This window comes from Psammomys obesus, unplaced genomic scaffold, assembly GCF_907164565.1.
Source record: "Psammomys obesus unplaced genomic scaffold, mPsaObe1.curated_primary_1811, whole genome shotgun sequence".
NCBI lineage: Eukaryota > Metazoa > Chordata > Mammalia > Rodentia > Muridae > Psammomys > Psammomys obesus.
Window position 1 is genome coordinate 29,655,703 of NW_026596057.1, and position 12,563 is coordinate 29,668,265.

Consider the following 12,563-nt stretch of genomic DNA (forward strand, 5'->3'; position numbering starts at 1 on the left):
TCATTAGCCATTCGGGAAATGCAAATCAAAACCACCCTGAGATTTCACCTTACACCCATCAGAATGGCCAAGATGAAAAACTCAAGTGACAACTCATGCTGGAGAGGTTGTAGAGAAAGGGGAACCCTCCTCCACTGCTGGTGGGAATGTAAATTTGTACAACCACTCTGGAAATCAGTCTGGTGCTTTCTCAGACAACTAGGAATAGCACTTCCTCAAGATCCAGCCATACCACTCCTAGGCATATATCCAAAAGGGGCTCAAGTACACAATAAAGACATTTGCTCAACCATGTTTGTAGCAGCTTTATTTGTAATGGCCAGAAGCTGGAAACAGCCCAGATGCTCCTCAACTGAAGAATGGATGCAGAAACTCTGCAATGAAAAATAAGGAAATCATGAAATTTGCAGCAAATGGTGGGACTTGGAAAGGATCATCCTGAGTGAGCTGTCCCAGAAGCAGAAAGACACATACGGTATATACTCACTCATATAGACATATAACATAGGATAAACCTACTAAACCCCTGAACATCTAAAGAAACTAATCAAGAGAGTGGACCCTGACTAAAACGCTCAATCCCCATCCCGAAAGGCAAAGAGGATAGACATCAGAAGAAGAAGAAAACAGGAAACAACCTAGGAACCTGCCACAGAGGGCCTCTGAAAGGCTCTAACCTGCAGACTATCAAAGCAGACACTGAGACTTAAGGCCAACTGATGGGCAAAGTGCATGGAATCTTAAGTAAGAAGTGGGAAATAGTAAGATCTGGAGAGGACAGGCACCCCTCAAGGAGAGCAACAGAACCAGAAAATTTGAACACAGGGGTCTCCCTAGGGACTCATATTCCAACCAAGGAACATGCATGGTGATAACCTAGAACATCTGCACAGATGTAGTCCATGACAGTGTAGTATCCAAGTTGGTTCCATAGTAATGGAAAGAGGGACTGCCTCTGACATAATCTGATAGGCCTGTTCTTTGATCACCTCCCCCTGAGGGGAGAGCAGCCTTACCAGGTCACAGAAGATGACAATGCAGCCATTCCTGATGGGATCTTGATAGACTAAGATCAGAAGGAAGGAGAGGAGGACCTCCCCTATCAGTGGACTTGGGAGAGGCAAGGGAGAAGAAGGGGGAGGGAGGTTATGGCTGGGAGGGGAGGAGGGAGGGACTTATGGGGGGATACAAAGTGAATAAACTGTAATTAATAAAAAAAAAGAAATGTTAAAAAATTATAAATAGTAATTAAAATCATGAATATTTATTTAAAACAGGCTATTAGAAAAACATTTAATTATGTACTTTGCATAAACCTTTCCATTTCACACACAAAGGTGTCTACAATAGAATGACTATCATTTCTTTTTCAGCTTTGTGAGTCCTGGCCCCATCACCTTAGACTACTTCAATTGGAACTCCAGAAATGACTACTTTTATTAAAAAAAAAAAAATCTTCCAAAGAGCAGTAATCTACAGATGGAGTAAAGAGTCAGTTTTTTAGGTTGTCCTATATACCTTTTCAGAAAACCAGTTGATGACATCTCTTGTGATAAGGAAAAAATAAAGTAAAATTTACACACTATCAACAACCTCATTATTTTCTTATTATTCAAAATTAAGTTGTAATGTTTATTGCAGTATAATAAACTGACAAGTTATCATTTAAAGGTACATGGACACATTGTGAAGCAAATAACTCGCGGCATTTGAAAAAGACTTACATTTTAATAAACATTTAAGCTGTGATTGTTGAGATAAATGGAAAACACGATGAAGAACATGCCTGTTACACTTCTGAGAAAAGTACATGAATCATTGATCAGATACAAGGTCATTCCTTTTTCCCACAGAAGCATTTAGGGACGTAATTAATTATCATTTTATCATTCAATTCCCCAACGGTGCAAAGCATGATTTCCCTAACATATGTAACCTTTTATTAAAAACAAACAAACAAAAAACAGTGTCTCCAAAAACATAAAACAGGTTATATTTTTCTTGACTTATTTTAAGACCTATAACCCAAATTAAATATAAGATTACATGTTAATGCATTACACTGCAATATAATATAAGCTAATTTATGCCTTATGTAATATATATACGAGAAAACTGACCACATGTAAACATAAAGACAAGCAGAATATTTCAAAAGTTAATCATAGCATCTTTTGAAAATTCAAATAATCTATAAAAATGTATGTGGTAAATTCAAGTACTAAAATCAGCAAGTTATGTATCAAAAATAAAGATTCATCTCAGATATTAAAACTTTGCATACTAAAAATTCGTGTATTTCAAATAGATGATTAAAAAAGAACCCTTCTGTCCTACAAAACCATGAATAAATAAATTACCACTAACCTCACAAATGTAAACAAATTCCAAAGAAAGTCTGAACAAATTCAAAGGCTGTCATTAAAGACCAAAACTTACCTGCAAATTTGATGTGGAATTTATTTTCAGGTTTTAGTATTTGAACATACAAAGGACAGTTTGGAGCAAAATCTTTCACAGCCCATGCTCTCAAAATTGTTTGGTGATCCTGAAATGATACGACCCAAAATATCCTGAAATTAAGCTTAATAATATAAGTATCAAATTGTTAATACAGGAATTAAAATAGTAAGGTAATTAACTAGTTAAGTGATCAAATTCACACTTAAAGTTTGAACATAGAAACTATTGAGGTCATCTCTCTTTTGATTTTCATGTCTTGAGACAGTGTCTTCTATATTCCAGGCTGTATTTATTTGGGTATGTAGATATGAATGGCCTGGAACTTCTACCGTTCCTGCTTTGGCTGATTACAGTCTTTTACCATCATGCGCAGCTGATGTTTTCTTTTTAATACATATTATTTATATAAAGCATCTATTTCTTAATTTAATCCGTGACACTAAGAGTAAGAACTGCAGAAGTTGACAGAGGGATATCGAGATGAAACTAAGCATAATTGGATTTATAAAAGAACAAATACAATATTAATCACAATGACAATCCTCCCAGGAAAAAAATGAGGATTATATTTATTTATTTTTTATTACACTTTATTCACTTTATACTATATATATAGTGTGTGTAAATATATATAGTATCAAGTGTAAATGTAGATGATATTGATATGTAACTGTAGGTAGATACAGATAATTGAATTCCAAGGAAGAAAACAAAGTAGAAGAAGGCAGAGAACGAATGGGAAAATAACACTTGTGAAGATATCCGTGTTAGGGAAGATTGTTGTGCTCCGAGGTCAAGAAGTTCTGAACATTCTGATAACACAGAGAAACATCACAGTTCCAGCGACTAGACTAAATTAAAAAGAAAATGTGCCAATGCTCAGAAAGAAGCAAAAACCAAAATCAGTGTGAAGTGGGGATTATATCTAATCAAAATCTTTCAAAGGGGAAGGTGAAAGAAAAAAAAATTAAGAACCAAAACGTAAGAACAAGTATAGCAACCAGTATGAAACTGCAAAAAGAAGTGTGAGGAAGACCTTTATACTCTAAAGAAAAAACACCAGAAGTAAAGTAGAGCTTTGGAAATCAAGGAATAATGTCAGAAACGGCTATTGCCTGTCTTGTAAGAAAAAAAGAATATTTTCCTATAAATTTCTTAAAATGCATGTATCTCCATAGAAATTTTTTTTTTCTGGGCCTTTTAACCTATGCAAATACTATCAAAACTTACAACTGTGGCACAAAGGACATTTGGAAAGGAATGAGTAAAGCTTCAAATTTTAACAAGTGATACAATATCGGTAAATAATTAACTGTGAAAATGTTAGCATTTTTATTTTAGTCCTTAGAAAAATCACTAAAAATTCTAAAGACGCATCTTAAAGGCAATATTATTTTAAATAAAGCTTTTTGAAGAAAATCAATGGAATCGAATTGAAGACCCAGAAAAATACCCACACACCTATGGGTATTTAATTTTTGACAAAAAAGCCAAAACCATACAATGGATAAAAGATAACCTCTTCAACAAATGGTGCAGTTCTAACTGGATGTCTACATGTAAAAAAATTCAAAGAGACCTATATTTATCACCCTGCACAACAGTAAAGTCCAAGTGGCTCAAAGACCTCAATATAAAACCAGACACACTAAGTGTGTTAGAAAAAGAAGTGAGGAAGAGCTTTCACCTCATTGGCATAGAACATCTCGTACAGAACACCTACAGTACAGGCTCTAAGATCAACAATCAATAAATGAGACCTCATGAAAATGAAAAGCTTCTATAAAGCAAAGGACATTGTCAACAGAACAAAATAACAACCTAAAGAATGGGAAAAGATCTTCACCAACTCTACATCTGACAGAGGGCTAATATCAGAATATATCAAGAACTGAAGAAGTTAAACACCAACAAACAAAGTAATCCAATTAAAAAATGGGGTACAGAGCTAAACAAAGAATTCTCAACAGAGGAATATTGAATGATGGGGAAACACTTAAAGAAATGTTCAATGTCCTTAGTCATCAGGGAAATTCAAATCAGCACAACCCTGAGATTCTACCTTAAACCCATCTGAATGTCTAAGAACAAAATCTCAAGTGACAGTACATGCTGGAGAGGATGTGGAGAAAGCGGAACCCTCCTCCAATGCTGTTGGGAATGTAATTTTGTGCAACCACTTGGAAATCAATCTGGTGCTTTCTCAGAAAATTAAAATAGTGCTACCTAAAAATCCAGCTGTACCACTCCTGGGCATATAGTGTAAAGATGCTCCCCTCCTCAACCATGATGGCAGAAGCTTTATTTGTGATAGCCAGAATCTGGAAACAACCCAGATGTCCCACAGCCAAGGAATTAAAAACAAGCAAATCGTGAAATTTGCAGGCAAATCGATAGACATAGAAAAGATCCTCCTGAGTGAGGTAACCCAGAAGCAGAAAGACACACATGGTATATATTCACTTATAAGTGGATATTAGCCATATAAAAAGGATCAACATACTAAAATCTATAGTCCTAAAGAAGCTAAACAACAAGGAGGACCCTAAGGAAGATGCTTAATCCTCATTCAGAAAGGCAAATAGCACAGATATTGGAAGTGGAAGAAGACAGGGAACAGGAGAGGAGCCTACCACAGATGGCCTCTGAAAGACTCTACCTAGCAGCATAACAAAGCAGACGCAGATTCATTGCTTTGATTTTAAGTTTCTAAATGTCCAAGTATAAACAAACACAGAAGTAAAGATGCCGTTGCTTTAGTGTGCTCATGCGTGTATTTGTGTGTGAGTGTGTGTTGTTTTTGTTTCTTTTAGGTCCCTGAGTTCCACTGGGTTAGCAGGACCAAAATGATACTCCTTTCATACTCTTTTTCTCTAAAGCCATAAGCTGTGATATAGGCAATCGCTGTTGGCTTCCTAAGGATTAACTCACTCCACCTAACATAGCAAGTACTCATTATTCCATGTTTTTGCTGCATGAAACCACAGAGAGCATGTGATATGCTGCTTATTTCACCAGGCTTTGCGTGGTTTCTCCTACAACTTGAATTGCAGCTGTTAATAAAACAGAAAGAGTCCACCAAGTTTTAGGATGACAGTTACATTTTAAAATACATGAACAAATAATTGTATGCATGTTGCTCAACTGCAAACTTACCCATTGTTTTACCGACCTTTCAATGATTATATAAAGCTGATACAAAATAAACTCCTTTATCTTATGCACATGAAATGTTCATCTTAAGATGAATTTTTGCCAAAGCAAAATCACTTTTCATATCCTATGTAACTAAAATCAAAACTATATGCCTATGTACTTGAAATAGACACCATTTCTATTGTGTCCATAAAATATAGGGGCAGCCTCTTCCTTCCATCTTACTGTTTAAAGTAACACTTACTTTGATACCCCAATACTGATGATTTTCATTCCTTATTTTTAAATTTGACAGTATTAGCACCTATGACTTGATTTCGTTTTCCCTTTAAAAAGTTATTTACTGGCTTCCCATGACTGAAAAGCAGAGCTTTTTGTTCTGTAATCTGACACCTTGCCCATCTCCTATTCTCCACTTCCTTATGCGACAGTTCAAATTTAATTGAGATGTAATTACTCTCGAGCTTTCATACTGCTGACAACTCTTGGAAAAGAGGTCAAGCACCACAGTTACCTTTCAATCTGCAGTAGCTCATTTTCCCTTGAGACTATAGCGTAATCTGAGCATTTGTTTTCCCAATCATGAATGCAAAGTATAAATTCTTTATTTAGGCAGTCAAAAGTTAAAAACAAGAGAACTTTACTTTTTAACAGTTCAGGAAGCCACAGTCCATCTCAAGGCACCAAAACGATGAAGTTCCCCCTCAGACACCTGCCTTCACTTGCTCCAGACAATACTTCCCTGTGGCAGTGGTCTCTAGGGTCAACATCCAAAATTCCTGTCCCCATGAAGATGTGGCCACTTGATGAGGGACCATAGTAATGGTTTCTTTTTAACTTTATTTCCTATTTTGAAGCTTCGTGCCTGAATACAAGTCAACTGTGGCACGGTGGGAGTCAGAGCTTCAGCTTGTAAATTGAAGAGGTCGCTTCTGTGCGCACCGTTTGTCAATAGGAAGTCTGTTTTCAGTATGTGCACTCACATCAAGGAACAGCAAATTCAGAACTGTCTGTGGGCTGCTCTCCATGTGCTAGAAGGCAACTACAAACAGACACTGCTGCACAGCTGTTACTCAAGACTTGTTTTCCCAGTAACAGGGGAAAGAAAGTCCATGCTCTCCACTGCATTGGGTATCTGGATATACCCAACTTTGTTTTCCGTGCACATCATTTAGTATCTTCCTAAGAGCTGCATGCTATTTGAAAGCCGATCTGTTCAAAACCTAGTGACTTTCCTTTTGCCTTCATTTTTTCCTCTTTGAGAAAAAGATTTCCTAGCATATAGAATTCTAAGTAGAAAAGAATTTTTTTCTCAGAAATTTTAAAATAATTACGTTTATTATTTCTAGCTCCAGAAAAAAATGTATGTGTATATATATGCAGCATATATTTGTGTCTATATTCATAAGTATGTATATATACATATTTATAGTTAAAATTCAAATTTAATTTTTGTTTGCTGATATTACATAATAGTGGCATGAATGCATGTGTATTTCTCTCATCAACACAAACCACTCAACTCAAATGCATGGAGACATTTGAATTCTCCATTAGTTTTAATTTCTTTTCTCTTTCTCCTTCAGTTTCTCTAATTAGTATTCCTTGTGTTAATCTTTCTTCTATACTGCCTGTGTACCTCTAAGGCAAATCCAGTTATTTCACATCCAGTATGCTACAGTGTGCAAGTCTTACAGATTTAACAGTTTCAGCTCCAAAATTTGATTGGATTAGATTGAAAATATTTTTGAAATTTGTTGGGATCCTAACAAAGTAGATATTCTTAACATGTAAACATTATTTCGGTCACTTTCTCCTGGGTTAGTTTTATTATGTAGCTTATTTTTCTTCAGTCCAGAGTTCTTAAGTTTACCTTTTAGGACTCTTACTATACTTTCCCTTTTTTTATTGCATATTTGATTTCCAGACCCTTCTCCATGATTCCTGCGTGAGTTTTTGTTTTTCTTGTCTTGTTCTGTAACCTATTATTATTGTTTGAGATAGGCATCACTAACTCACATTACACTTGAGATGCTTATTCAATGTCAACATTTTCTGAACACATATTATAAAACCAATTTCTCCATTTTTAGAATTTATTTTTACATCGCTGGATGTCTTCTTTCTATTTGGCATGAATTTTAAGGCCATTCATTATCCTCTTCCTTATTATTATTCTTAGTAATTCTCTAAAATGTTCTGTGACTCCTATTCTCTGAGTATATGTAGCAGAAAAAATCATTTGCAACTGAAAATGCTGAAAGAAAGAGTAAATATTGGTTGGTTGGTGTTATATGTGGTTTCACTATATGATGATCACATATTACAGTGAGGAAGTCTAACTTGTATGCTCATATGAATATATAAATGCATACCCATTTGTACAGACACACACGTACAGACACACACACACACACACACACACACACACACACCTGCATACACTGCATTTCTTTGCTATGATGGACCTCTTCCCCAAGATATATTTATTTGAAGAAGCATATAAAAGACATAAAACAATTTGTTCCGATCCACTGAAATGTGGCATGTATCTAGCCCCACCCCAAAATTTACTTTGTAATTAGAAAGTAGAGAATTCACAGAACAAACTGCACAAACAACACACCTCTTCTCCTAGGCTTCAGACAGTAAAGAGCATGCAAGTGTGGAGAGATTTAGGCAATCTGCTCCTTGGCCTGACTTTGAATGTGTCTTACATGCAACTCCACTTTCAGCAGCATCTGTACCCTTCCTTTCTGAGGTTTTTGAGGTCTTCTTGCCAACAGCAGCCTGCTTGTGATACATTTCTTCTCTAAACCTAAATTTTAACTTTATTTTGGATGAATAAGTTTCCACCTATCAACTTGCTTTCTACCTTATAGAATTCTACTACTGTTGCCTCCTCTACTTAACCTTTAATCGTTATGGATACTTTTATTAACTTCTTACCAATTTACTATACTCAGGAAGAAATAGCTTACATTTATTTCGATAAAAACTTCCCACATTCATGTTGTAAGGTTAACTCTCATAGAGACTATACACTTATTTAATCATGTGTATAGAGCCCTGCTCCTCAGTGAAAGAGTATAAGAACTGTTAAATCAAGAAGCCATGTGAAGGGCACAAGATGGACAAATACATGTAAAACAATCTGCAACCAAATGAAGATTATGTTCCCCTCGAATTCATTACATTATCAGATGTGACTGGAGCACTTTATGCTAAGACTATTTACGAAATTTCAAGTTGTAATTACATGAAACAAAGAAAATCTGGATTAAAAGAAAGTGATGGAAAAAAAGAGAAGAGCAAGGACATTTTAAAAATGTGTGTGTGAGAACGAGAGAGAGAATAGAAGTTCCCAGAGATGTGAGAAGAGGTCAGTGCTAGGCCTCTAGCAGCTGGACTTCCAAGAAGCAGAGAACTTGATAAAAGTGTCTGGGAAATGAACTTGGGTTATTTGTAAGACCAGTACATGTTGGTCACCACCGACCAAGCCCTAACTTTTTAAGAATGTAACTAAAAGAACATTTTGAGAGCAGAGGCAGGTGGATCTCTGTGAGTTGAAGGCCAGCCTGGTCTACATAGTGAATTCCAGGGTATCCAGAGCTACCTATTGAGACACTGTCTGAAAAAGAAAGTAAGAAAGAGAAAGAGAGGAAGCAAGGAAGGAAGAAAGAAAGAAGGAAGGAAGGAAGGAAGGAAGGAAGGAAGGAAGGAAGGAAGGAAGGAAAAGGGAAGGAAAAGAAAAATGTTTAAATGTTTTTATCCCCTTGATCTCCTCCTTCAGTTGTCTTACTGCTCTAGCTAAGACTTCAAGCAGTATGTTGAAGAGATATGGAGAGAGTGGGCAGCCTTCCCTTGCCCCGGATTTCAGTGGGATTGATTTAAGTTTCTCTCTGTTTAGTTTGATGTTGTTTTTATACATTTAAACTATCTCTGAGAAAACTGAATGAGTAATTTATTATATGATTTAAATTAATTTGATTTAGAGAAGTTTAGACTTAAAAAATATATCACAGAAATTTTGGTAAGTCAAAATTTACCAAGCTGATCCCTAGGGATCTTTTTAAACAATGTGTATTTCTAGTTCCCACTCTAGGTAACTTGAAAAGAATTTTTAGAATAGCTTATATTTTTCAAAAAAAATCCTCCAGTCAATTCTATTATAATCTGCTTGAACACCAAATGCCTTCATTTTAAATTGGGGGAAATTAGGCCCCTTTAACAAAACTCTCTCTCTCTTAGAATATGTTTAACTCTAGGAATTGTAGAAAGTGGTAGAAGATTAATAAAATACTTTTGTTGACACAATGGACAGTATTTTTAATGTTAAAATAATAGCTAATAAATAGTTGCTTAACTTTAGAGAAAATTCAAGGCTACATAGTTTCATTACAGCAGTTTTTTGTTTTGGTTTGGTTTGGTTTTGGTTGTTTTGTTTTTTAGATTTAAATGAAGCAAAAATCATATATGGTGGAAAGCACAGTTTACTTAAGGGGATTTTAGGAAACTTACAGATGATGTTCTGTCCACTTCACAGCGGCTACTCAAAATGAAACAGGCTTCCGCATTGTCCATCCTAAAAACACAAACAGGAAACAATGTAACCACACTAAAATGTTCCTGGAGTGACTGAGTCATCACCCGGTCCACATCCTACATGTGTGTCCTTAAACTTAAAGAACAGTTGGATTTCTTCCCAAACGTGACTGTGTTTGTAAGAAAAACAGCTTGCATAGTCACAGAGCTCCAGAATTTAATGAGAAAGAAATAGATTTTGCTTTTTTCTCATTTTATTTTATATCTTTATATGTGTATAGAATTTATAAAATATATTTATTTATTATAGGCTTTCATTAATATACGTTGCACAAATTAGGAACGCTGTTGATCACTATGTTTTGACTAACTGCAGCGACTCAGTTAGAGAGAGCAAAACAGATATGCCTAACGCTTTCAAGTCAAACCCCACTGTTTATGTTTCCAGGACTCTTCAACCTTTTGTTCCAAACCCTTTTTTATCATGTTAATGTGCTTTAATTCTCAAAGTTAGTAACAAAAAAAATATGTTCATAAGTAGTGATTTTTAAACATAAAAATGTTTATTTTTCAAATGAGTAAAGATTTATCTTTCTGGTACACTGTGATAAAGTTAGATTCTTCAAAACAAATTGTTTTCACTGGAGAAGAGAGACAAAAAGCCCAAGAAATTAATCCAAACAAAGCAATTCCAAAGAAAATATTGAGGCATGGTTGCTAAATAACATGGGTATTGGACAACATTTTCTAAGCATTTTCAGTAAAGCAGTTAAGTCATGCGACTGACCTGTGGGACTTGTTTGGAGGATCCTACTCCTCATTCCTTGCATGGGGAATTACACTGAAGAATGTATTAGTTAACATTAAATCCCAAGTCTTTTATATGGGCAGGCTTAGAAATGAACATACAAGAGTCAGTCTATCACCCTAACATCTTTCTCAGCGTAGCTTTTGAAACAGGGAGAGCTGACCAGCCGTCCCTCAATCATCCCTGTTCTTTACTTTGTTCATTTTCAATTCCCATGAACGGTTTTCTGCAAATGTGATCTTTTTTTGTGAAGAATCATTTTATTATTAGTCATGATACTTAAACTTAAATAGCATCTATCTGAGGTCGCTGCAGCTAAAACAAAAGCTCAAATTCAATTCCTAGAATAAAAAGTACACAGGCGTATCAACACACCATGGACGAGATATGTGAAAAACTGAACTCACAACATTTTAAGGAGAATTATTTATACAGACAAAAGAATATACAGCTGATAAACACCTTCAGCAAAGTGGCAGGATACAAAATCAACTCAAAAAAATCAGAAGCCCTCTTGTATACCAAAGACAAAAAGGCTGAGAAAGAAATTAGGGAAACAACACCCTTCACAATAGCCACTAATAACATAAAGTACCTTGGTGTGACTCTAACCAAGCAAGTGAAAGACCTGTTTGAGAAAAACTTCAAGTCTCTGAAGAAAGAAATTGAAGAAGATCTCAGAAGATGGAAAGATCTCCCGTGCTCATGGATTGGTAGGATTAACATTGTGAAAATGGCCATCCTGCCAAAAGCAATCTACAGATTCAATGCAATTCCCATCAAAATACCAACTCAATTCTTTACAGACCTTGAAAAAAAGATTCTCAGCTTCATATGGAGAAACAAAAAACCCAGAATCTCCAAAACAATCCTGTACAACAACAGATCATCTGGAGGTATCTCCATTCCCGATCTCAAGCTGTACTACAGGGCAACAGTAATAAAAACTGCATGGTATTGGCATAGAAACAGAAAGGAGGATCAATGGAATCGCATAGAAAACCCAGAAATAAACCCACACACCTATGAATACTCAATATTTGACAAAGAAGCCAAATCCCTTCAATGGAAAAAAGACAGCATCTTCAACAAATGGTGCTGGACCAACTGGATGTCTACATGCAGAAAAATGAAAATAGATCCATATTTATCACCCTGCACAAAACTAAAGTCCAAGTGGATCAAGGACCTCAACATAAAACCAGATACTCTAAATCTGTTAGAAGAAAAAGTGGGGAACAGCCTAGAACTCATTGGCACAGGAGACAACTTCCTGAACAGAACACCAACAGCACAGGCTCTAAGAGCAACAATCAATAAATGGGACCTCATGAAACTGAAAAGCTTCTGTAAAGCAAAAGACACTGTCATCAAAACAAATAGACAGCCTACAGATTGGGAAAGAATCTTCACCAACCCTTTATCTGACAGAGGGCTAATATCAAGTATATATAAAGAACTAAAGAAGCAGAAAAGCAACAAACCAAGTAATCCACTTAAAAAATGGGGAACAGAGCTAAACAGAGAATTCTCGAAAGAGGAACATCGAATGGCAGAGAAACACTTAAAGAAATGCTCAACCTCATTAGCC

The 12,563-nt window shown here is 35.7% G+C and overlaps 1 protein-coding gene across 3 annotated transcripts in view; it reads right to left on the bottom strand.

The window, feature by feature from the left end:
- Nucleotides 1-12,563, bottom strand: part of Kcnt2 (potassium sodium-activated channel subfamily T member 2) — a 377,298-nt gene that overhangs the window by 168,310 nt on the left and 196,425 nt on the right. For all 3 annotated transcript variants that reach the window (XM_055624693.1, XM_055624692.1, XM_055624691.1), the window contains exons 12-13: nucleotides 10,141-10,204; nucleotides 2,440-2,548 (exon numbers count right to left, since the gene is read on the bottom strand). In XM_055624693.1, coding sequence (XP_055480668.1) covers nucleotides 2,440-2,548; nucleotides 10,141-10,204 — 173 coding nt within the window. The remainder of the gene's footprint in view (nucleotides 1-2,439; nucleotides 2,549-10,140; nucleotides 10,205-12,563) is intronic.